The sequence below is a fragment of the Culex quinquefasciatus genome, chromosome 2, assembly GCF_015732765.1.
Source record: "Culex quinquefasciatus strain JHB chromosome 2, VPISU_Cqui_1.0_pri_paternal, whole genome shotgun sequence".
Taxonomy (NCBI): domain Eukaryota; kingdom Metazoa; phylum Arthropoda; class Insecta; order Diptera; family Culicidae; genus Culex; species Culex quinquefasciatus.
Window position 1 is genome coordinate 132,756,693 of NC_051862.1, and position 27,126 is coordinate 132,783,818.

The 27,126-nt window shown below is 40.3% G+C and overlaps 2 protein-coding genes across 2 annotated transcripts; one reads left to right on the forward strand and one right to left on the reverse strand.

Annotated features, from left to right (window-relative positions):
* Window positions 1-3,512: 3,512 nt before the first annotated feature.
* Window positions 3,513-26,847, reverse strand: LOC6050058 (endoplasmic reticulum junction formation protein lunapark-B). The gene is made up of 7 exons (XM_038253927.1): window positions 26,382-26,847; window positions 26,068-26,192; window positions 5,672-5,901; window positions 5,408-5,607; window positions 4,961-5,341; window positions 4,680-4,901; window positions 3,513-4,612 (listed from the first exon to the last, which is right to left on the reverse strand). Exons 2-7 carry the CDS (start codon window positions 26,092-26,094, stop codon window positions 4,452-4,454), a joined length of 1,221 nt encoding a protein of 406 aa, XP_038109855.1. The 5' UTR covers window positions 26,095-26,192; window positions 26,382-26,847; the 3' UTR covers window positions 3,513-4,451.
* Window positions 8,228-13,373, forward strand: LOC119766986. The gene is made up of 2 exons (XM_038253928.1): window positions 8,228-8,441; window positions 12,948-13,373. The coding sequence occupies exons 1-2, from the start codon at window positions 8,314-8,316 to the stop codon at window positions 13,306-13,308; spliced, it is 489 nt and encodes a 162-aa protein (XP_038109856.1). The 5' UTR covers window positions 8,228-8,313; the 3' UTR covers window positions 13,309-13,373.
* Window positions 26,848-27,126: the final 279 nt, after the last annotated feature.

Consider the following 27,126-nt stretch of genomic DNA (forward strand, 5'->3'; position numbering starts at 1 on the left):
CTGATGGCAGAGATTTTGTTTATGTTACTTTATTTAAAATCATGATTAAACAGACTTTACTGAAGTAACTTTTGCTCATTTTTGGTGGAGAGGCAGCTTATTAGGAGTACATTCAGAATATGCAATAACCCAGAAAGTGTCAAAATGTATATGATGCCTTTTGAAATGTTACCGTCGAGTTGTGTGTTATTCATGAGTCCAACTTATTCAATTATTCATTTAAGTCCAAATATTCATTTGCTAACTACTTTGGATTGAAAATCTAAATTTTAATCTAAAATCCTCTAAAATTAATGTTTGAAGGAGCGGCCATGGCTGACTGGTTACGGTGTTCGCTTTGTAAGCGAATGGTCCTGGGTTCGATTCCCATCTGCTCCCGACGAGAAAGTTAAGAACACATAAATTTGAAATGATGAATATGAACGAAAAATCAAAGTCGCTCGAGGCGGGGTTCGATCCTCCGTCCTTTGGATTGGAAAGCAAAAATGCTAACCACTAGGCCATGACGACTTGGTGAGAGTGGACTGGAATTAGGAATACTGTTACAGAGAGCGAGTTGTGGCGCTATAACCACGGCAAATAATTGTGGTTTGGTTGAGCGTTTTAGCAGAATGCATTACTGTGAATACAAAGAGACGGCAAATAGTATCCAGGGCATTCGTGGAAATACAATGTCCCATCCTAGAGGGCCCTGGAGTACCAAACCTTCTTAGCTTGGTGCTCCCAACGAATACAACCAAAAAATCTCGGAGCGTATGGTGGTGTGTCCCCACGCTTCTTCCTCCCCTGTCGATTCAGAATTGTGTTGTTGTTCGAACACTCTGTGCTCAAACTCAATCAATTACGAGTCATCTCTGCGATATGGCTTTACGCAGTAGGCCTGGCCGGTTTAACGCTTGAGATGTTTCAATGCATTCCGATGCAATGGCGCACTACAAGTGTTAATAAATGACAAGAAGAGTGCCTGGCGTCATCTAACCTAAGGCACTCTCCCGGTTCCCTTCGAAAGATTGGCTGCGCTAGGGTCTGATGAGATTAGATTAGAAAATCCTCTTAACTTAATGTTCAAAACTAAACGTTCCTTTAACTGTTGCAGTCTCGGTTGCAGTACTACTTCTATCAAAAAACAATAAACATTTGTGAACTGATATACAAATAGGATAGAAATCGCGATTTTAAAAAACAAATTACCATTTACGTCAAAAGATCCGTAGTTCCTCGATTCGCAACAATGGTCAATACAACCATAATCCGAAAACCGTTAGTTCAAAAGATCAACGAATTTTGTCCGATATCATAACATTATTGATTGACCGAGACTCTATGGACAATTTGACATAAAAGAATGCCTAGTATTCTACAACAATCAAAGTTTATTGACAGCATTACTCTAACTTAACAATTGCAACTAAATTTATCATCAAATAGATTTGGAAAGCATACAGATTTATTTTAAATGCTAATGCTAAGCAACAAATCAATTGTACTATCCTGAAGTCCCACCTAAATCCCACATTGTGATAGTGAAAAAGTTACAGAAGCAGCGGTTTCTTGTGCAATAGAGTTATCTAAGCCCGAACTCACGCACACTAGCACACCATTTGTTTTGCTGGTCGGTACAAAATTTAACCTCAATCTTTTTCGTGTACGTACACGCAATACATGCGCATGTAGATAACTCTATTGTGATATTTTCACTATCGGAGAACTACCTAGTTCACGAAGACAGCTTATCGGTCGACGCTTAAGCCCTGGGGCTGCGGCAAAGCGAGTTCTCTTAGCATGAAATGGTGTCCATAGTGCTTATAAAAAAGAATGTTTGCCCAAATTTTAACTAATGCACTAGGATTAAATCATGCCCCTTGACTTTACAAGGCCCAGGGAGAGAATTATGTTGCTCAAATTTGAAAACAAATTGTTCAACGTAGGAATAAAAATTATTTCGAAGGTTATTTTGTAACTTTTTTCCTTCAGTAGACTTACTCGATTCTTTAAGCACCCTTGAAAGTTAGTTCACATCTCAGCTTAGAATAGTATCTTCACACAAGTAATTCTTTAGCAACAAATTAAATTAAAAGTAGGTGCCCTGATAGTAATTTTCGTTGATTTGTTAGGCGTTTTGGAACATTTTCTATCTTTTTGTATTTTTTATGCTGTTTGCCGGGACCGTGGTGTAGGGGTAAGCGTGATTGCCTCTCACCCAGTCGGCCTGGGTTCGATCCCAGACGGTCTCGGTGGCATTTTTCGAGACGAGATTTGTCTGATCACGCCTTCCGTCGGAAGGGAAGTAAATGTTGGTCCCGGACTAACCTAAAAAAAAAAAAAAGGTTAGGTCGTTAGCTCAGTCCAGGTGTAGGAGTCGTCTCCCTGGGTCCTGCCTCGGTGGAGTCGCTGGTAGGCAGTTGGACTAACAATCCAAAAGTCGTCAGTTCGAATCCCGGGGTGGATGGAAGCTAAAGGTGTAAAAAGAGGTTTGCAATTGCCTCAACAATCAAGCCTTCGAACACCTAGTTTCGAGTAGGAATCTCGCAATCGAGAACGCCAAGGCAATGCTGTAGAGCGAATAATTTGATTTTGATGCTGTTTTCAGCATATTTTTAAGGAAAAGTGTATATTTCAATGTTAAAATTTATCATGATACCTCATAAAATCTCGAAATATGGCCAATGGTTCATTGAACAAAAACTAATATTTCGAAAATAGGCAATTCGCAAGTCTGCATAAGATTAAACTTGAATTTTAGCTTGCGTGGCTAAATCTTAAATGTCATCTTCTGAAAAAATAAAATATTTAATATCAATTTTGAAAACAATGATTTAAATTTACAAACAGTTGATTTGAAACATATTTTTTTCATTTTTTTATAATTTGATTCAAATTATCAAGTTGTTATGAACAAAAACAGTACAAAAAATTTTGTTTTGTGGTTCGATTACCCGAAGTTTGTATCGAGACCTTTTAGGTAATCGAAACTTCGGAGGGCTTATGTTTGAAATAAATTAATAATTTTTCTTTTTTTTAATATTTCCGTACACACTTAGATGTTTCTACCGTATTCAGTAAAGTTTACCGAATTTTCAACTGCTGAACAGTCCGGTGAAGTGAAAATTACCGAATTCGGTAATTCCAAGTGTGTACAAACTTAGAATTTTTACCGAATTCGGTAATTGGTAAACTTTACCGAATTCGGTGGTTGAAAAATTCGGCAAAGTTTAAATCGGTACACCATCTGTCAAAATGAACATAATTTTACCGAATATCGGTTGTACAGCTTTAATTACAGCTCATAAAAAAAGGTTTTTAATTGAAATCGAGTGATAAATAGCTCAGTAGAATGTGAGCATGCAAGTTTCTGTCAACAATTTTACAAAATAAGTTGTCTAAATAGTGAATCAGCGAATAGGATGGAGTTAGGAGCGAGTGCTTAACCTGCCAAACAGAATTTTTCCTCATAACAAAGAAGCGGAAAAGTTTGTGATACATATTTTCAATAAAACAAGTTTTTAAGTCAATTCAATAACAATAAATTATATCTATTATCTATATCTTTCGCTATGATTTCCGCAGTTTTCCTTCTTACAAAAGGCAACGAATTAGACAAAATTTCACACGTAACTCATGCTGCAGTCGATGTGCTCCAATCCTGAAAATTTAAATCTGTTTCCAATCACAAAGCGATCGCCCAACAACGCATCGCAGTCTCGCAGCTTAGCTTTAAAATTCAACCACGTCTAAATTAGTTCAAGAAATTGCAAACTGTTGTTACCAGTCCAGTCGAGAAATGCTTTTTTTTTCGTTTTAGTAGTATTTTTTACGTCCACCCTAAGTTATCACTTTTTCTTCCGCAGTCAAATAAATGCGCATCGTTTTACGGGAAATGTCTACTGTACATCAGTGTTAGTTTCCTCTGCAATCCTCTTTTTTTTTTGTTTTTTCTGTATTTTACAATTAGTGAAATCTTCCTCAATCGGCTAACGCAGGACGCACGAAGAAAAGCAGAAGTTTGTTTTTTTTTCTACAAAAGGTCAGTCTACCCTACTGTTGCGCTATGTACTGGGGCTGTAAAGGGTCAAACGAATCGAAACTAGGTTTAAAAGTATTATTACAAAAAAATAGAACACGCATAAACTAAAACAAGTTAAACTATTGAATTATAAAAAGTACAAACAGCTAGTTTTTGTTTTTTTTTTCCTTTTCGCACAAATGGGTTCTAAATTGACAATTTCACTCTTCTAGCACACAAACACATACACACGATGATCGTAAGTAAGGTGTCATCGCATTTTTTTGTGGCGGCGCATGCAGAAGAATGATTGCTGTCGGATTTGTTTCGGTTCACTGCTCCGTTGGACTGGACTTTGCTGAAATTAGGCGCATTTCGTAAACAAAGCCAAGCAAGGAGGTCAACTCTCTTTCCCTTGGGTTGCGCGCGTTTACAAGATCCGATCGGTTCAGTCTGCTTTTCCTGTGGCGGCGGTGGCGGTTTCACTCGCCCGGACTTCGTTGTCGTCAATGCAATCTTCGAGCTGCGGGTCCTGCTCCGCTTCTTCGGCTTCGGCATCCTGTGGCAGATCTTCAGCCGGAGGTGCAGTGGCGTCCTCTGGAGTTGCGGCTGGAAAGTTCGAGGGAGAAGTGTGTTGAGATTGGAGTTTGTTTGAGCACGTTAAAGTTGTTCTAACCTGCATCGGCTTCGGCACTGTTGCTGTCCTCGGCGGCGGACGACGGTTCCGAGTCTGCGGCGGAGGAGGTCGACCCGCGCTTCTCCTGCAGCATCTTGTCCAGCTGAGCCTGCTCGAACGGAAGCCGAGGGGCCAGCGGGCGCTGCTTTTTGGACGGGTTGAACGCACCGCAGAAGGCGCACCGGAACGCCGCGTACTCGTACTCCTCCTGAAGGGCCATTCCTGAAGAGTGATAAAGGCGTCAAACAATTGCTCAAAGGGTTTCGAACGCTTGAACTCACCATTGTGCATCAGACATTCCTTGCAGATCATCGCGAACCGGCTGTTGGCGCCGTCGCCCACCAGATAGTCGACCATCTTTTCGAGCATACCCTTCTGGTTATGGTTGATGATCGGGTACGGTGTCCGCCGGTAGGGCATCGTTTGCTGGGGCATCATGCCCACCGGTCGGTGGATCAGTCCCGACTGCTGCTGCTGTTGCATCATCGGAGTTTGCTGCCGCATGTTGAATCCGATCGGCGTCGCGATCATTTGCCGACCCGGTCCCATCGGGGTCATTTGCTGCTGTGGACCAGGTGCCGACTGAGGAACCTGTGGCCGAATTGGACCCGGCCCTTTAGGGGTCATCGGCATCGGCTGCGGTCCTTTCATGGGCGTCATTGCTGAAATCGAGACGCGTTCAACTCGATTCTCCAACACACTTCTTCAAAAAAAAAAAAAAAACTTACCGCTCAGCGATTGAGTCTGCGTGCGCTGTGACTTGTCCCCAAACTTGTTCAATATATCCACGGCCACCTTGTACGTCTCCTTGTCCATCACCTTCTCCAGGATCTTTTTCTTCTCGGCGCGAAGCTGCTTCAGCTCCTCCGTATTGCCGATCACCTTCCGCTCGAAGAACCACGCCAGACCCTTCTTGACCAACGTGATGCTGTAAAAATCGATCGCAATTAGGCATCTCAACAATTCTCAAATAAAAAAACCTTCCAACCCACATCATCGGACAGATGAGCAGCGGCAGCGAGTGGATGATGCGTTCGTTCCATGTCGGCGGCAGGAACACAAAGTAGAACACGAGCGAGGCGAGCACGTACAGCACGATCGACACGACGAGGAAGTTGCCGACGAAGCGCTTCTGGCGCTCCTGTGTCGTGATGGTGTACGTTTCCAGGTCCGCTATCTTCTCCTCCAGGGTCTCCAGCAGTGCGTAGGTGGTTTTTTCTTTCTGTTGTTGTAATAAAAAAAACAAATTAGATGACTGCACCTGCTAAGTCGGTGGTTTGTAGCAGGAAATGAATTAAAAAGTGAACGTGCAAAGAGAAACGAAAACCCCCCTCACTACAGTCGAAATGTGCATGATGAAGCGCGGCAGTAAATGCCACTGCAGCAAGATTGCGGATGAGATAATTGCTTATTAGATCATTTGTGTGCCATTTGCCTCGAGGGGGGTAAACTTTAGTTTAAACAATTGAGGATTGGCTTATATTCCTACTAAAAAAAGACTGATAAAATGTTGTTAGTCTGATGTTGTTTAAAACATTGCTTGATCTAAGGCACTCTTGTATGAAACGATTTGAATTGAACTCCGATTGAGTTGACTGGGCCAGTATAAAACGGTTGCTTCGCGTGCTCTTCTAAACAGGTGATCAAACTAGTTTCCTTGAAGTTTGATCACTTTTATAAACACTGGCATTGGGCCTCCAGCTCAAATATCAGCCCATTTGGTTGAAACCGGGCTTGCGAATTTGAAAATACTTTCTTACCACATGGTGGCTGATGGTCACGAGACACCCTTCTTAGTTTTAGCATTCTTCGATTTTTCGAATCGAAATCATTCGAAAGACCAGACCAGAGACCAGAGGCCAGAGGGATTGTTCCCTTGGACAAACTCCGTCAAATTTAAACGGTTGGCCTGTACAGAGTGATTTGTCAAAACACTCGAATTTCAACCAATTAAACCAATTTGTGAAAAGCATAAGCATAAGTGCCCACCCGCAGCTGCTACTCTGTTATTGACCAGGACCTCCAGAAGTTTACATCCACGAGCCGTGGAAGATGAGTGGGTGCTATCTTACATCGCTTCGTAATTTCTCAAAGGCCCCTATCATGCTGACCAATACCGGCGCTGGCTACGACCAGTGGTAGAGTCACTGGTAAGTGGATGGGAATGTTAGTTCGATACTTGAGGATCTCTTTCACTCAATCCTCGCCCAATCCTCTGCATCTTCGACAAAGTATCACATGAGTTTTAAGGAGTTACGTTACGTTATAACCCATTAAAAACGTTAAAAAATCTGTCGGATTTTTTTATAATTATCTTATTCCAGGTCTTGACTGAGACTTTGATAGAACAAGTTTTAAAAAAATCTTGTTTTTTGTTGGGACAACTGGACCAGAGCTTGGGAACCACTGCCATCAACTGTGGAGGTCCACTCGCTTTCCCGCTGGGCTCTTCGTTGACAGCTTGGCTGTCACCACGACAGATGCCGCAACAGCCAAACCACGATCCTCGTCCAAGAACAGTTTGTCGTTTTTAGCCCGTTCACCAGACAACATGTCTGGCTAGTTTTGTCTCGTAATAAAATAGTTTTATGTTTGATTACGACGCGTGTTCTTCATTTAATTATCTCTCGGTCACCCAAGACTTGCGCCGTAACAGTGGCGACGATTACGGTTCGTAAGTTCGCCGGATTTCGCGTGAAGGAGATTCTCTAACCTCACTTCCGGCAACTACCCACGCGGTTTGGAGGTTAACGATGGAGAGAAGCGGATATCCTCAGCCTGATGTCCTCGCTGGCAGCATCCGGAAACAGCAAGCTCAAGACCCCGGAACAGCAAAGGACCAGCGCCATCAGCAGTCGGCTGTTTCATACCGCCAGGTGCCGTACAAGTCTCCTCCTCCTCCTCACTAACAACCAGCGTCCCCAGAGATGCTCCAGGCGTTGGCCATCGTGTATAAGATGATGCTGGAACAGCATGACCACTCCCGCATCATAGCATCGATCACCGGAACAACTGCCGCCTGGGACGCAATCTACAACGACCGCTTCGCTGAAGAAGATGCTCGACTCAAATCCGAGTGTCAGCGTCTTTTGGGCCTTCAGCGCAACACGACCGGTGATCACTCTTCTCCGGAAAGCGCTTTTTACCTCACCGAGCAATCCATCAGCGATGTGCTCCAAGTGGAAAGGGGGAGGAGGCCGTACCCGGTCGACCAGGAAAGTACGGTGGCACTACATCGGAGGACAAGATCAGCCGAAGGCGGACATCCACAACCGCAGCTGAACACCAAAGCCGATTCCATCGTAGAAGCTGAGATTGCAGATTATCCTGTGAGTCAACCATCATGCGTGGACACGCCGTCGGTCGCTCAGAATAGCATCGATGACGTCACATCTAGCGTCCACGTCTCACAACTGGAATCATCAACACAAGTTGCACATTCTGTCGCGTTGTGCTCCGGGGTTTCGAGGTCGCTCACGATGGCTCGCAGCACCACCGGAGGTCCCCGGCACGCAACTTCGTTCCGCATCCTAGCTGCCAAGCGTGGATGTTTCCCGTGTTCCGTAAACACGCAAGCAAGTAAATCAGCGAAGACGACCCGCAGTCATCGACTCCGGCTTCGTCCGAAAACGCGATGGAAGACAACATTATCAGTAAGACCGAGTTCATCGCTGCTCGACAGATTCTTCGTTGCAGTGCCCTTATTACCTGTGTCTGTGCAAGCGTCCACGATCAACAAGGCCAGCGGAGACAAGCATCAACATAAAATATACTGTATCTGCGTAGACGTTGGATTTGGAATAAAGAGTGTTGTTCAGCTAGTTGTCCAAATAGGAAAAAGAGCGCGATACATGTTCGCTTCTTTATTTATATGTTTCTTACATGTGTTGGTATTGGTAACATTTGATAGCACTAAACGTCAAATGACATTATGCGGAAAAACCGAGGGATAGGACAATTCCTTCACCCTTTAATAAGAAAATACAATAAGTACAGTTTGTATAAGTTTAACAATTTAAGATATACAACAAAATCAAATATGATTGGAAGAACAAAACAGTCCCGAATGTTAACTATTAATTAAGAATAAACAATTCTGAGTTCTTCGAAAGAAGGTCACCAGCAAATAAGCCGCCGTACTGCTCCTTGATCGATTTCCATTCATCGACATCGACTTGTATCGGTTCGCCGAGACCACCCGTCGAAACCGATATTCCTGGCCACATCCAGCCTGACTCGACACCGTGTTGTATCCAATGCAACCACCCGAACGTTGCACCCGCCCAGCCATGGCCAGCCGCATGCCCAACGACATTCCATGATTCACCACTCCAACGGTAACGCTTCTTGGTTGCAGTGTGCTCCATTTCTGTTGTAATGATAAGAAATAAGATTTAATAATAATGATCAAAATTCCAACATTAAATAACAAACATTGGATACTGAAACAATCAGAATTACAAGTGCATAGTCTATTAACCAAGCAGTTTGACAATCCGTCATTCATCACGATATCAGTTTTAGAGGTGTTTAAATTGTAATGTTGTTTATATTTGTAGCACATACTTTTATTTTGTTTCATCAAACAAGCAAAAGAAACTTTTCTAATTCCAGTCTTGGTAATCACCCTTTTCACCACCCTTCGAAAAATTTGCCTTTGCAAGGAACAAAATATTTTTACTTCAGCAACCAATGCCAGAAAATTTTCTCAAATATCAGGTTTTCTATCAAAATTTTGTTATTAAATATTATTTTGTTATTATACATTATTTGATGCCTTTGCAATTTTTGAAAACACAGCTTCGCTTTTGATAGTCCACCATCGTAAAAGTTAAAAGTATTTACAATATTTATCAACAAAAACAAATTATGGAATTCTCCATTTGTCAATTGAATCGGCTCTATAAAGAGAATTTCAAGCAGACATTTTGATAATACAATGACATTTGTGTTGTTGCAGCCAAAAAAAATCATGTCCAACATTTGTTGTTTCTTGATATAGTACCAAACATGAGTTTTCCAAAACAGTTTCATTGATCTGGCATAGATGACTTGTAAGCATTTCCTATTCTCGCTTTGAAAATCCAGCGATTCTACAACTTTGTCATTTAACAACCAGCAATCGTCCACAAATTTTAGATCATGCCGACCACAAAAAATGTTAACAAAGCGATTGTCTAAAATTTTAGCCCATCCTTTACACAAAATCAAAATAGATTGCATGTTTGCAATGTTCGTCAAAATTGTTACCATCTTTGTGTACTGAAACAACGTGTTTTCCATCGCTTTAACGCCAACTCGGCTTAAAATCACAAAATTCATCATTAAAATTGTTAGAATTAAATCAATGTTTGGCATAGTGCACTCGTTTTCCAAATTTTGCCAACATAGCATAAGTTCAATTAAACTCAAATTGTTACTGTCAAATTGCCGCTCTGAATTCTCAGGAACCTTGTCAAATAAAATGTAATCTAAACTAACACACTTTAAGGTTTCATTAATTGAATCCAAATTTGGAGTTAAAATTAAATCCTCATGATTATTATCAACATTTATCTCAATTGCACAATTAAAATCATTTCCAATCAACAATTTTTCCTTAAAACTTTCATAACTGTCAAATTGCACATGTTTCATGTTTTTATAAGATTCAAAAACAAACTCTAAAACAAGATTCTCATCATTCTCGCAATCCGAGGTATTTTTAAAATTAGCTTCAATTGTATCCTGTAATTTATCTTGTACAATCGAACTCACTGTATTATTCACTGCTAAATGTTGCTCCTTTTCCAAATCATCACGAATCAAAAATAATTCACCCAAATTAAAATCAAATTTTTCTTCCCAATCCGGGGCATGCACAATTTCGCCTTCCACCTTAGTTTCACTTAAATCTCTTAAACTATCAAACAGTTTATCATCCCAATCCAGGGCACTATCACAATTTACATCAATATCATAAAAAGTTTTATTAAACAAACAGTTTAAATCAAAAAACGAATCATCCTCCCAATTTGGGGTAAATAAACAATTTAGATCAATATCAACATCATGCAAGGAAAAAGTGCTGTCATTTAACAAGCAACTATCATCAATTTCCAATTCAACCATTTGGTCCTCTATTTGTGTTTCATCCAATTTAACATAAGTTGTGTTCAAAACAGTAAAAATTTTCATGCATTGATCGTTATTATCTTGAATGTTTTCTATTTGGTTGAACATTTCCGCATTTGCGTACTCAATGTCACCACTTTCGTTGCAGGAATAATCATCTGCAGTACTCTCACCCATGAAATTCACAAATTGTTTGTTAAAGAAATCAAGTTTGAAGCAATTTTGCTTAGAATGACCCATTTTCCCACAAAAATCACACGAAATTCTAGTCTGAGGATATCTCCTATCATAGCTTTTGTCATAATACCTTTGTTTTTGTGTTTGGTTATTGAACCTTCGGTTGGAATTAGAATTGTAGTTTATATAAGGCTGAAATCTTGAATTGTTTTGCCTTTCTGGATAATTTTGCCGTTGCAACCCATCATTTTGTCTGTAATTTCCGTACCGTGAAGACCCTTGTCTTTGTGTTGTTGTCTTTTGAATGTAATGAATTTGTTCTGGTGTAAAGTAATTGTACTGTCCCAATTGAGATTTCCCTGATTGATTGTTTAATGCTTTAACGTTTTGTTTTGCTATGTTCCATGTTGTGATGAACTTGTCCATCTTGTCCAAAGTCAAACCATCCTCCTTCAGCAAATTCTCTTTGAGATTCCCGTCAAGAAGACCCGCCAGAACTCTGTCCATGATGGCCACGTCCTTGAACGCCCCAAATCCACAGAATTCCGCCTGCAGCTTGACCGCCTGCACGAAATCTTCATTGGATTCGTCAGATTGCTGGTACCGTTGACTAAAACGAAAGCGCTGGACTAAGTCAGGCTCCGTTTTGTCCAATTTTTGTTTTAGTTTCAACACAATGTCAGCATAAGAGGCCTTATCCAGCTCATCTTTGCTGTAGTGCAATTTTAATTGAGAAAAAAGAAACGGACCACAGATCGTCATGAAATGCGATTTCTGACGATCATCCGACACTTGATTTGCATGAAAGATATAGGCTAGTCGATCGGACCAGTCCGTGAACGACGTGCCTTTTCTGAACATCTCAATGGAAGAAGTAATCCCGTTCGAACCCATGTCTTAATAAAATCAAGAATAAAATCAAAATTTCCAAAGAAGGCAAAATGGAGAGAAAAAAATCTCAATTACTCCAAAATCCAGGGATCGAACAAAAAAAGGCTTTCTACTCACCGATCTCCGTCCTGGCCTTTGCCAGCAAGCAACACAAACCCCCAGTAGATGACTCGTCCTTCGATCAGCACACCGAAAATCGTCAGTGCCCGGAACAGCAGAAGAAACTCCGCCGTGGCCAATAAGCCCCACTTGCGTTTCAGCTCCTCCAACAACAAAAGAAAATCAACGCTCGCCGCGTCGCGTCGCCGACCAGTCAGCGTCCAAAATGGCGTCCGATGATGAAATTCCACCGACTACCGCACTTCCGCAGCCCCTTTTGTTCACCAATCGACGTGACACACTCCCGATGCCGGTTCCTGAACCGTGCGCAGATTTTCCTCGCTAGTTGCTCGCCTCCTGCCGGTTACGCCAAAAATGCACCGCACACACCGTCAGATCAATTTAGCACACGAATTCGCCGATAACGTGCCGGTTCCACACAGAAACCACGGTGGGAATCGCCCGCCGCGACCAGCAGAACAAACGACGTCAAAATTGCTTCCAAAACCACAGCACTCCGGTTCAATCACTGGCTTAACAACCGCTGCTTACTTGGCGTCGCTGCTCGCTGCTCGACTTAACAAAATGGTTGCCGCGGAGACGCTAGCAGTCCCGACACTGGTGAATTTGCAGCTTTTGTTTTCTCAGCGATTTTTCGCTAGCACAAATGTGAACGACTTAATCCCCCGTGAGGAAGATAGAACTTTTATTACCGTCCACACCGTCACTCCAACGAAAGAAAATCACCGATTTATCGCCGCGCAGTTCTTAAATTCCTCGTCGCTAATTAAAATATACTACTTTCTGCGTAGACGTTGGATTTGGAATAAAGAGTGTTGTTCAGCTAGTTGTCCAAATAGGAAAAAGAGCGCGATACATGTTCGCTTCTTTATTTATATGTTTCTTACATGTGTTGGTATTGGTAACATTTGATAGCACTAAACGTCAAATGACATTATGCGGAAAAACCGAGGGATAGGACACAACACACCTCGGAGAACATCATCCGTTCCCCGGCGGTCCAGCATCAACTCGGTCCTTCAACCATGATCAACATCAAGCAACATCTTCATGTTTCGGTTCACCTGATGGAAACGCATCAACGGTACTTTCACTTCTTCGATCTTCTTTGACCAGAAGACCGCCGAAGCAGTTCAATCCGTACCGTCGCTTCCAACAGGGGGAGATGTTGGGACAACTGGACCAGAGCTTGGGAACCACTGCCATCAACTGTGGAGGTCCACTCGCTTTCCCGCTGGGCTCTTCGTTGACAGCTTGGCTGTCACCACGACAGATGCCGCAACAGCCAAACCACGATCCTCGTCCAAGAACAGTTTGTCGTTTTTAGCCCGTTCACCAGACAACATGTCTGGCTAGTTTTGTCTCGTAATAAAATAGTTTTATGTTTGATTACGACGCGTGTTCTTCATTTAATTATCTCTCGGTCACCCAAGACTTGCGCCGTAACATTTTTTAATGCAAAAAATTGATTTTAAAATTTTTGATTTTCCGTGCGTTCTACTCAACTAGTGGGGCAAGAGGAACAATGCATGAAACATCATTTTTTTTTTTTTTTTTTTTAATTAAATATACTTTATTGAATCTTTCTTATAATAATTACATTTGGTTTACATAATAAGTGGTCAGCTGTGGCTCTTCAGCTTTAGTTTGCCTTTCGTGATTTAAGCACTGTTCATTTTCATAACTTTAAAAGTATATGATTTATCATTTTTGTAACTCTAGGTACAATGAGGAAAAAAAAAATGTTAAGAAAACATAACCCAACCTAAAACTAACTTAAACTTACAATAAACTAAACCAATCCTTGAATCAAGGGGTATTCAGAAATAGCACATTTTTCCCTGAATTTCAAACATTTTTCTTGAATCTTCTGATCCAACATTTTTACTTCTGCTAATTCATGAACCTCACTTGATCTTGTCCAGCCAGGAACATTCAAAACCATTTTGAGTACCTTGTTTTGGACACGCTGGAGCTTCAACTTATGAGTTCTAGCACAACACTCCCAAACAGGTACTGCATACTCAATAACGGGGTAAATTATTTGTTTGTAAACTGCTAGCTTATTTTTCAAAGATAGCTTTGATTTTCTGTTAATTAAAGGATACAAACACCTGATGAGAATGCTGCACTTGTTCAAATTTTCTCTACATGCTGCCGAAACAATAGTTTCGAGTCAAGTATGAGACCTAAATAGACAACTTCCTTTGACCAGGGTATTGAAACATCATTCATTTTAATCAAAACATCATCCTTTGGGGCAAATCTGGCCGATTTGGAAAGTGGAAAAATGATGGTTTGAGTTTTGGCTGCATTTATGCGAATTTTCCAGTCGCCAAAGTATTCGGAAAGAACGTCAAGACCCTTCTGAAGACGGCCAACTAAATATCTGGTTATTTTACCCTTATAAATAACGGCAGTGTCATCAGCAAAAGTGACAACACACCATTACCAGGAAGAGTAGGCAAATCAGATGTAAAAATATTGTACAGAAGTGGGCCAAGAATACTTCCTTGGGAACCCCAGCATCAATGTTGAATAATCCAGAAGCAATCCCATTCAGAAAAACCCTGAACGATCTCTCCGAAAGATAGTGCTGGATAATTTTGATAAGATACATTGGAAAACCGTATAAATACAGTTTATGTATCAAACCATCATGCCAAACATTGTCAAAAGCCTTCTCAACATCCAACAAAGCCATAGCAGTTGATTTAGACTCAAGCTTGTTCTGCTTGATGATTTTAGTTACTCTCGTAAGCTGATGAGCAGTATTATGTCCCTTGCGGAAGCCAAACTGCTCGTTCAAAATTATATTATTATCGTTGGTAAAATCCAAAAGCCTTGAATAGATGACCTTCTCAAAGAGTTTGGACAGACTACTCAAAAGACTAATGGGACGATAACTTGTTGGCGATGTTGGATCTTTTTGAGGCTTCAAAATTGGTATGACTTTGCCCAGTTTCCAATTGGTGGGGAAGTAACCAAGTTGCAAACATTTATTGAAAATATTGGCTAGATGTTGAAAGAACTGATCACTCTGTTTTTTCAACACTAGATTAAAATGTTATCAAAGCCTGGAGCTTTCATATTTTCATTTGTTTAACTGCAACTTTGACTTCCTCACCAGAAACATGGGAATCTGCAGGAAATTCAAAGGTAGAGTCATTGATTGTTGAAATACTATTGGCAACTGATGTTTCTTTACGGCTGGTCATGGAAGCGCCAAGATTATGTGAACTAACAAAATGAAGCCCAAGTGCATTTGCCTTTTCCTCGGATGTAATCAAACGAGAATCCTCAACAATAAGAGGAGGAATAGGCTTTGGTTTGTTTTTAAGAACTTTTGAAAGTTTCCAAAATGGTTTTGAATAATTCCCAAGCTGGCTTACATGTTTTGAAAATTCTTGATTTCTGATATTGTCAAGTCGGTCTTGTATGATTTTGTTCAAATTGTTAACTGAAATCTTTTGTCATAGTCCCCAGTCCGTTGATATTGTCTCCTATAAACATTCCTAAGTCTAATCAAGTGTTTAGTATCTACGTCAATATCAGTTACCTTAAAATTAACAGGAACCTCCCGAACGTTGGCAGCCTCTGCTTGGTTGATAGCCTGCTGGATCACCTCCAGCGAACGATCAATATCAGCAGAAGTTTCCGGGTGTTGATCATAGTCGATGTTGCTGTCGACCACTTGCTGAAACTGCTGCCAGTCAACGTTGTGGTAATCTTTCCGGGTTGGTTGCCGCTGCGGAGTAACGGAAGCTCCAACCTCCACAACCACCGGATAGTGATCAGAACTCAACTCTTCAAACACCTCAGGATGAGCCACGTTCTCAGCCATATTGGTAATGAAGAAGTCGATGATTGAGTGATTCCCAGACCGAGCCACCCTCGTTGGACGATCCGGACTCACAACGTTGTAGTATCCGTTTTGCAGATCGTTGTGCAGAATCACTCCGTTCCGATTCCTCCTGCTGTTGCCCCAAACTTCATGCTTCGCGTTGAGGTCACCAGCGATGATGTACTTTGCGCTCCGCCGTGTCAGCTTCTGGATATCGCTCTTCAGTTTTGCTGCTGAACCATCTCTGGCATTCACCTGACGTGGGCAGTATGCAGCAATGAAGAGTACTGGGCCAACCGAAGTGGGAATTTCCACTCCAACGGCCTCGATGATGTCCAGCTTAAAGTGTGGCAGCCGGCGTGGCTTGAGATCACGATGAACAGCGACAAGCACACCTCCTCCTCCAGAGGTGGTCCTATCGAGCTGCGTCGCGATCTTGTAGTTTTGCAGATAAACTTTTTCACCGGGCTTCAGATGAGTTTCCGTGATGGCAGCTACGTCGATCTCCTTCTCGCGAAGAAAATCCACCAGCTCTAAGTTCTTCCTCCTAATGGAGCAAGCGTTCCAATTCAGCAGCTTGAGGGACCTACGATCCATACTGGATGACGAACGAGGTCAGCACTTCAATCTGCTGGGTCTTGGTTTTGCATCCACGCAGTGCAGCGGACATCTGTTTGAAAATATTGAGGAGTTCGGTTGAGGTGTAAAGATCATTACCATTTTCCTCAACTGCTGGTTCTTGGGTTGGTCTTGGCTCCTGGCTGAAGCCCGGTGGTGGCGGTCTCGGCTCCTGGCTGGAACCCGGCCGTGGATGATTCATCTCAGCTCTCTTCCTGGGATCCAACGGCAACGGTGCCAAGTTTGGGACCTGGCGTCGCGGTTGAAGAGGTGGAAAATTTTCCTCCACCAGGGCTGGAGGAGTTCTACGACGCTGAGGCTGATTCTTCGTCGATGCTTGCTGCCGAATTTTCACGAACTCAGCTCTCTTGGGGCACTTTCGGTCGGTTGACGAGTGCTCACCGTTGCAGTTGAGGCACTTCACCAGCGAATCTTGGATGCACTGGGATGTGATGTGCGCATCGGTACCACATTTGGCGCAACGACGCTTCAGGTGGCAGTTCTTACCTCCGTGCCCGAAACCCAGGCAGTTGAAGCATTGTGTGACGTCACGATGCACTGGTCGGTATCGCTCCACGACACGATAATGTTGAAAACCGCTCGAATTGCCTTCAGCTCAGGAAGCGTCGTCGATCCCTTAGCCAAATGCAGCAGGTAGAGCTGGTCACGGTACTTGATGTCTTTGTTGCGTCGGCTCATTTTGTGCACGGCCAACACATCCAGTTTCAAAACTTTTAGCTCGGCAGCTAATTCCTCCACTGGCATGTCGTACAGACCTCTGACGACGATTTTGAACGGCTTATCCATGACGACATCATGGGTAAAGTACTCCGCCTCGTTTTCGGTCAAGTAATCCTTGACCAGTTGATAGTGCTGCCTGGATTGCACCAGCACCTTAAATCCGTCCTGACACAGACGAATGTTGCCTTGGACTTTCCCAGACTTGATGAGTTCAACCAGCCCCGCTCGAAAGTCGATCGTTGCTGCTGATTGCCGCACATAAAAAGGAGGCAGTTTCTCCTTTCGCTGTTTCACTTCATTCTCCTTTGCTTCCGCTACCTGGTCCTCGTCAGGCAGTCCAGCAAACTTGTTGTTCTTCAAAAGCTGCTTCTCGTGCGATAAAGAGTTCTCCTCCTCCTCATCCATCGGTACAGTACCGTCGCTCTTTTTCGTCTTTTTGCTGTTCGATGTCACTTCCAAAAGCACCTTCCTTTTGGAAATCCCCGGTTTTTGGCCATCAGTTGAGGCCTCAACCTTCCTTTTGGAAATTCCCACTTTTTTGCCTGCTTGAGCGGCAGGTAGGGCGATATTGCCGGCGTTTTGCGCCGGGACGCGACGAGTCATGTTGATTCAGACAACCTTCACCAACGAATGCTCGGATAACAATAATGAAACATCATGTTAGTTTGCTAACAACTGAACTGTTATCACTTAGATACATCAGATTAGAATGTATTTGAAACGTTTCTTTCATTTTTAGATTAAAAATAAGGCCGATGCAAATATTTAAAAAAGTTTTTGTCCCTCGGCCCTGCCCGAGGTCAAGGGGGGGGCAAAAAAATAAAAAATATAAAAATTTAAATAACAAGTCATAATCTTCACATTTAAATGAAAAAAGTGTTTTAAAATGCATTTTACACTAGTTCAGTTGTTTTGCAATCATTAGTTTTCAAAAAATCTAAGGTTTCATGAAAACAAAAATTGTATCGAAAAAAAAGATTTTGCATCGAAAATTTTCAAAAAATCTTAAGATTTTTTAATAAACCCAAACATGCTAAAAATGATTTTAAACGCAGGAGAATGTATTTTAATTTGATTTCAGCTGGTTGCACTTGAATTTTCATTGAAATTTTGAAGTTTATTGTAATTTTTTTTTTGCCCCCTGATTTTTCGGGCCGATTTTGAAGGGGGTAACAAAAACTTTTAAAAATATTTGTACCAGCCTAACATTTTACTAAAAAATTGATCGTTTCTACGAAAAAAAATTATTACTTAGATGATAAATAGTGAAATTTTATAATATCACTATATTTTGTATGGACAGTTGTTTAAACAATTGTTCATCAGTTTTTAAGTACTTTTATGTACAGTATGTAAAAAAAGTATTTACACTTCTTGGGCGCTATGCACATTTTGTGATGAAACATGTAACAATTTAAAGTTTGACAGGAACCTAGTACTACGTTTTGTATGTATGTATGTATGTATTTGAACCCCCGCCTTGGCAGGACTTGGCCATGACCACAGTATATTTCAACTGAGACGGTTCGGTTAGTAACCACCATATATCTCAAGAACCTTTGAAGCGAATACCTTTCTCTGGCTAACGATTTCTTCTGAAATTGTACGGACAAAGATCGCTAATGCAGATGACTCGGGCCAGGCAATCCACGACTCCCTCGTCCAGTTCATGAGTATATGAGATGGCCCTGGGCTGTTTTGAGACGGTGTTAGTAGTTATATAATGGATTGATATGTTATACCTTGTGACATTATTTCGCCACTACGGATCAATTCAGTTCTAGAGCATTAACTCCATGATGGCCGACTGGTTAGCGTCCCAGACCATCAATCCAAAGGGTGTGAGTTCGAATCCCACCCACTTAATGGTTTTTTGTTCATATTTAAAGTTCAATTCCTGATTCCAAATTTCAAGGGAACCGACCGGGATTTGATCCCTGAACCTTCTGCATTCGAGGCAGAAGCCGCAACCATTAAGCCACGGAGCCGGTAGGAACCTAGTACTACGTTTTGTTCAGAAACTCATGCCGAACATTTTGCTACAAAAAGCTCATGAAAAGATGTTTTCTATAAAAAGTTGTATAACAGATACTATTACAAAAATAAAAAAGGTGCAAAAAAAGTTTGTACACCTTTCGAAAAATTTACATATATGAAGTTATTTGTTGACAAATCACCATAAATCCAGTCTCCCAACTCCAAATAGGCATCCTTGACTGATTAAAATAATAATTTGGATTGAATATAAAGTTAACTAACTACTTAGTATAAAGTTTATATAACTCTGGAAATTCTATATAAAACTTATCTAAACTTAATTTTGCAAAGTTTTAATTTAACTAAATGTCAATATATTACCATAGAATTGCTAAATAAACATTTTGGAGTAAGAATAACACCGTTTTGGGGGTCTTTGTATGGATAGAATAGATTTTTCGTTGGAATTTCGTACCAACCCGGAATTACTCGTCGGAAAATCCGCCGGCATCCGAACCGGTCCACGATTCACAAGTCAACCTATTTGACATCGGAAAGGGCATAAAATTTCCGATCTTTTGATACCCATACATCCAGGTTTTCTATAGAACCCACGTTTTTAAATACCTGCACGCAGAAAAATGTTTTGTAGAATCAGCCTGTACGAGGTTTGATTCAACAAAATATTTTGTTGAATATAATCAACAAAATTATTGCACTGAATCAACTCTCGCATTTTGTTGTTTCAAATCGGGATGTTTTGTTGTTTCAAAGCTATTTTTTTTGTTGGATCTACCCTCATTTTTGTTGATCAATATTTGACAGAAAGTGTGTTCAAATCAGATTTTTGTTGAATCAAGGTAACGTTTTTGTTGAAACAAGGCAGACATTTTTTTCAAAATAAGACCTGAAATTTATTTGATTCACAAAAACATTTTTTTTTTTTTTTTTTTTTGGGAGGGTGATCCAGCCGCACATCGTTGATGTCGAAACCTCTAAACTGGGCCCTCGTCCTGTCACGTCCGTCAGTAGTCTTGTCGTACATTACAACTAGAACCAGATCTGCCAATGAATTAGTACACTTCGACCAAATAAACACTGACGCTGTATGGATCTGACTCTAGAATAAATGCACAGTTGTGTGTTATTCATAAGTCCAAAATGTTCAATTATTCATATAAGTCCAAATATTCATTTGCGGATAACTACCTAACTTGAATTGAATACAAGATTTAAAGCAACCTATCCGAAAGCTACTCTTATCTCAAATCCCCGACGACCAAAAAAAACGTTTCTTTTAAAACCTGTCTGGCTTCTTTTAAAAAACAAAAAAATAACAGTTGATATTTTACAAGTCGTGAATTGAAAAAGAGACGACCATTTGTTCGTCAGAATTCCAGTAGATCCTCGATTCGCAACAATGGTCGATACAATCATAATCCGACAACCGTTAGTTCAACAGATCAACGAATTTAGTCCGATATCATTTCACTATTGATTGATCGAGACTCTATGGAAATTTTGACAAATCAGAATGGTTTTTATGCTACTTGAATGAAGATCACCGATTCTGATAGAATTACTAAATTCACTGTTACTAATTTTGTCCCTAAATAACTAAAGGCAAAGTATAAAAAGTTGATATTTATAGTTAAAATCCTAAATTCTACAAACACTATTTTTTTAAACCCGCATCCTAACCTGACACCCACATTAAGATAGGGAAAAATCACATATGTAGCGGTTCATTTTACAAATGTGATATTTCCACTATCAGAGAACCTCCTTGTCTCGATGACAGCTTACCGGCCATCGATTAAGCCCTGAGACTACGCCAAAGTGGGTTCTCGCAGCATGAAGTGGTGTCCATGTGTAAAAATGGAAGCTTCAGCAATATACTGAACACTTCGATTTTAATTCCACATCGAATCAAATCATACTCTTTGCCAAACAAGCATCAAACCTATGACACTCATTATGACAAAGCCCAGGGTTATTTGATTCACAAAAACATTGAATTGAAATTAAAATGCTCATTATGGTTGGAACATTGCAATTTATTTTATTTATTAAAAAAAAGAAAAAAATCATTCTGCACCTTCAAACGTTAAAGCACGACCTCGAGCACGATCGGTTCGTGTGCAGTTTGGCTGAACCGCATCTGATGCCAATGCTGTCGTCACCCCGGAAGGAATCAACGACAAACTGTATCCGCGGGTTGAATGGGTCGTGTGGCTAATGGCGTCCAACATTTTGAGGCTGTTTTCCACAGAGGTCTAAAAGAGTAAAAATGGGCGTTTAGAAACGAGGTAATTTTAGATAGAATGCCGAAGTTCTTACCAAGCAAATTACGCTGAGAGTTTGGACAAATCCGGGACAATTATCCCCCGCGGGAGTAACAGGCGGTGTAATTTCTGGCTCCTGCTGCATCCGTTTCTCACCACGAATTCCACGGATAAATTTATTGAATATTACGAAATTCCGCTGACGCTTAACGAACAGCCCTTGGATGGGTAGATTGCGTGAACGGAACAGACGCAAAACCCAGAAAAACAGACATTTAAGCGAGACTAAGACTGAACCGCACCGTTGACGAATTAACAAAAAAAAATGTTTGACAGATGGTGGGCACGTGTTAAGCCAAATTGATTCAATGCCGTTTTTAGGTAGAATCAACGCAATAATTTTGTTGTTATTTCATAAGTGTTTGACAAAATACATCGAGTCAATTCAACGCAAAATTTTGGGTTGTTTCAATTGGTTTTGAGCGTTATTTCAACAAAAAATCGTAAAATTAAAACAACAAAAAATATTGTTGATTCAAACAGGCCTGATTTTTTTGCGTGTGGGCAAAAAGTAAGTAAGACCATACAAAGACCCCCAAAACGGTGTTATTCCTACTCCAAAATGTTTATTTAGCAATTCTATGGTAATATATTGACATTTAGTTAAATTAAAACTTTGCAAAATTAAGTTTAGATAAGTTTTATATAGAATTTCCTGAGTTATATAAACTTTTATACTAAGTAGTTAATAAACTTTATATTTAATCCAAATTATTTTTTTAATTTGTCAAGGAAGCCTATTTGGAGTTGAGAGACTGAATTTATGGTGATTTGTCAACAAATAACTTCATATATGTAAATTTTTCGAAAGGTGTACAAACTTTTTTTTGCACCTTTTTTGTTTTTGTAATAGTATTTGTTATACAACTTTTTATAGAAAACATCTTTTCATGAGCTTTTTGTAGCAAAATGTTCGGCATGAGTTTCTGAAAAAAACGTAGTACTAGGTTTCTGTCAAACTTTAAATTGTTACATGTTTCATCACAAAATGAGCATAGCGCCCAAGAAGTGTAAATACTTTTTTTACATACCGTATTTATTTCCCAATAAAATATGTTGTTGCAGAAATTCGTAATTTTTTTTCCATACTACTAATCCATATGGTACACTTGCCCCATCTGGACAAGATTTTTTTAAATCTCTCTACAAAAATAACCAAAAGTTAAATCATACTTTATAATAGGTGCAAGTCATTGGTAGGGACACTACTGTTCTAGGAAAAATAGCATTTTGATAATATGAGCCTTAAAAGGAACCCTAAGCCTTATTTTGTACTTTCCAAATATTATAAGAAAACAAAAGTTTTGAAAAAAAACTTCATTCAATCTCCCAGTGGTAGTAGAATCAACTAATTGCATTGCTAGCAACAATTCCTCATACTGGAAATAATCAAAATTGTAGAAATTACTGCCGTACGAGCGATTTTCCTCTTGCCCCATATGGTCGTCTTGCCCCACCTTCCCCTATGAGGTCAGGATTCACGATTGGCAGTGATGTAACCATAAGTGTAGTACCAGTCGGACGTAATAAAGCCACATTTACTCAACAAACTGTCTTTAACAGTAGCCTAGCAACGGCTACAAGAATAAGCAATTTATTTATCGGTTGAAAACTTAAAATCTTAGGCAGCCGGCTGCGGAAGATAGCTGTCAAGAGATTTAAAAAGATTATCAATTCGACCGCGATTCTGCAGAAATTATTCGTCGGCGTGCCTTGGGCGTGCCTTCCGGTTAGCGATGAACCGCACACATTCTACTACTTCTTTGAATTATAATCACTCACCCCATACTCACGAACAGCAAAACAAAAGAAATCAAAATTTACACGAAAACGTTACTTAATCCACCTTTAGGTGGTTGTTGCCTTCCTCAAATCCATAAAGTCAATACATTCAGTAAAAACAGGCATCATTCCTTCTTAACATGTCTAACAAATCAACTTTATTACTCATTTCTTTTGATAGGGTGCGCAGACCTTCAATATTTCTGGCTCATCAGCAAGGTCTGATAAAAAACCTTTCCAACGATAGTTCACATGGAAGATTCAGACAATATTTCTATCACAATATCTGAAATCCGGCCTCCAAAAAGTGTATAAATAACAATCAAGTGCTAATAACTTTTGATAGGGTTGTCAGATCCTCAATGTTTTAGTCTCATTTGAAAGGTCTTTCAATTATCTAACTAACTATAGGTCGCATGATAAGCCCGGAAATCATTTTCATTAAAATATCTGAGATCCGGCCTCCAAAAAGTGTATACATAACACTTAAGTGCTAATAACTTTTGATAGGTTTGTCAGATCCTGGATTTTTTAGGCTCATTGGAAAAGTCTTTTGATTATCTAACTAACGACAGGTCGCATGATAAACGCGGAAATCATTTTCATTAAAATATCTGAGATCCGGCCTCCAAAAAGTGTATACATAACACTTAAGTGCTAATAACTTTTGATAGGGTTGTCAGATCCTGGATTTTTTAGGCTCATTTGATCCGGCCTCCAAAAAGTGCATAAATAACACTTAAGTGCTAATAACTTTTGACAAGGTTGCCAGATCTTTAATGTTTTTGGCTCATTGGAAAGGTCTTTTCAATACCTTTTTGAAAATGTATAACATGATAGGTTTTCTGGCAAAAACCACCCTTTTTACAATCTTTCGGACATACGCCAAAATCGTTTTTTTAGCATAACTTTTGAAGTACTTTGCTAAACTTGCTGATTTTAAATGGAGACCTATGGGACCCCAAGACGGGCCGAATAAGACTAATACGGTCAAAATCCGTTCATCCAGTCCGGAGATAATCGAGTGACAATTTTTTGTCCATCCACCTACACACATCCACACAGACATTTGCTCAGAACATGATTCTGAATCGATATGTATACGTGAAGGTGAGTCTAGGTTGTCAAATTAAGAAGTTCATTTTTCGAGTGATTTTATAGCCTTTCCTCAGTAATGTGAGGAACACGCAGAAAAATGTTTTGTAGAATCAGCCTGTACGAGGTTTGAATCAACAAAATTTTTGTTGAATATAATCAACGCCGATTTTGCGTTGAAACAAACCTTGATTTTCTTAATTCCACAAAAGACTTTTGTTGTTTTGAAAAAGCTGCTTTGACGTTTAGCGTTGATTCAACAAAAATCATGATTTTCAAATCAACAAAACGTTTTGTTGATTCAAATATGCCTTATTTTTCTGCGTGAAGGCAAAACCGGATTGATCAAAAATCTCAAATTTTGCGTTACGTAACAAAAGAACGCTCCCCTATAATTAAATATGCAGTAGGGACCCAAGTAAAAATTTCTGCTTTTTTTCAATTTTACTAAAAGTTATTCTATTCTTTTTACAAGCATTAAAAAAAATATTTCCCAAATGTATTCTAATCAGACGAGAATGCATTGGGCCACGCCCGTTTTTCTATTTTCCGCATAGTTCATTTTTCTTGCTGCGCTCTTTTGGGTCTGATTATTTACATGTTTCGGGATTATTTTTCAAGTGGGTGACTAAAAAATGTTCAAACAAACATGTTGGCAGTAGTTGGAAGCAATTTCATATCTTAAGCGCTTTGGAAACGTAAGCGCAAGTGAAAAGATATTGATGGCAACTTTCGTTAAGCGGTTAAGCTCTCAGCTTGCGTGTGGATGTGTGTGCCAACAAAATTATGAGAAATGGTCTCGCAAAATACAAATTATGATCAAAAGTGCATTAAATTTGATCTTTTTGGCTAGTAAGTGGCATACATTTGCGTGCTTACTCGAGGCGGGGCTGTTGCTGGTAAGTTTATAGCCTAAATAGTATTTTTTTGAGCTTTAATCGAGCATCAAACTCTCCATATGACAAGGATAGGTGTTTGATTAGAAAGGGTATATTTCCCATACCCCTGGCTCGATTCTTTAGGCAATAATCAGTAATTGTGCCAATTTTGAGCCAAATCGGTTAAGGTTTAGGGGTTAGTTTATATCGTTGAAGTTTATATAGGGAAAATCACAAAAATGTATGGGGAAAAACATCGTTTCAGTAATTTTCTACCAGGTGGCGCGGGTTTTACCCATAATAGCTCAAGTGTGAGATTCTTCTAGGAAATTTAATTTCCTACAACTTTGTCGAAGGGTGCAAAAAGATCTGAGTTGATCGATTTTTAAACACTTTTTTCATTGAAACATTTTTGAATTCTTTCATATTCTCCCTCCTCTTTCACTTTCACAATTATTACATTTTCGCCTGCCCAATATTTCCAGATTTTTTTTCGATGTTCAGCTTTGTTCAGTTTTTTTTTGCCAAACCCTTGACTTGAATATCTTCTAATAGAAAAAAATTATAATGTTTTTTGTTAGTTAACAATAGGGCTGGTTAAAAGCACAATATAGCTTGTGAAATGAATGGTATTGATAGGATTTCTTCCCCCTTTAAAGGTGATATGAATAACATACCCGTCTCGACCTCTAAAATATCAATGCACCCCACGCTGCCCACAAACACACCCTACCCTCAAGCCTTTAACCTTTCGCGATAACAAAATCAAAGCCATAAAGCGACGTGTACTCGCAGATTTTACTCACCCGAAACCGCGAAATAATTGCACCCATGGCTCCTGCTTTGGTTTTTCGTCTATCCTTTCTCTAGCCAAAAAAATGCAACTTTTACTTGTCCAACCAAACGCGTAGCGCCGTCGGAAGAGAAAATCCTGAAAAGTAAAAGAAGCAACAATTAAGAAAAACCTAGATACCAGTGGTCAGCAAATCAAACCCAACTTCACTTTAACGGGCACGATTTTTGCCTCAAAAAGTCACTCTAATAATAAATCCCCCATCCATGGACTTCATCCGCCAGGGAATCCAAAAATAAACACGTAAACTTCGTCCGATCCTCTCACCTTTCTCCTCCTGCTCCTTTCACGTAGCTCGTCACCACCTTCTCTTGCCTTACTCTCTCTGGTCGTCGTCGATTGCGTCGTTTATTATGTGTATTTCAAGAGGGGTCACCCGCCGGGGGTCACTTCCGGTCCAGTGACACCGGTGTTTACACTGCAGTTGGACACACAACAAAGCAGGCAGCGGTTTTGTGTGGCCACCCTAAAATCCTTTCATTTTACAAAAGCACTTCACTGTGTCTCAGCTGTCGTGGTCGCCGCCACCACCGCCGTGCAGCGCATCTAATTAATTAAATTATTTCGGAGTGGAAACCCACGCACGCGATTAATTAATTATTTCGCGAATTCGAACACCAATCGCCACAACAAAAGTTTGCCACAAATCACGAATCCAACAGTTGGACCGAAGTTTTGAAAGGTGAATGAGCGATCGCGGGCTGTTGAGCGTGTGTTTGTGCTTTTGTTGCCAGTTATCAACTGTCAAAGCTGTCAATGCATTTTGCGGTTGCACAAGCAAACCGGTTAAGATCACAGCTAACGAAATTCCAAGACGTTTAATTTTTAAGGCTGGCATGCAGCTCGGAAGGAACCGGGGGGATGGCGACCCTATTCCGACCTAAGCCAACTGACAACAGTCAACATTAGCACGGTTGTCAAATGAGAGCACACAACAAAAGCACTAACACGCAGAAAAATGTTTTGTAGAATCAGCCTGTACGAGGTTTGATTCAACAAAATATTTTGTTGA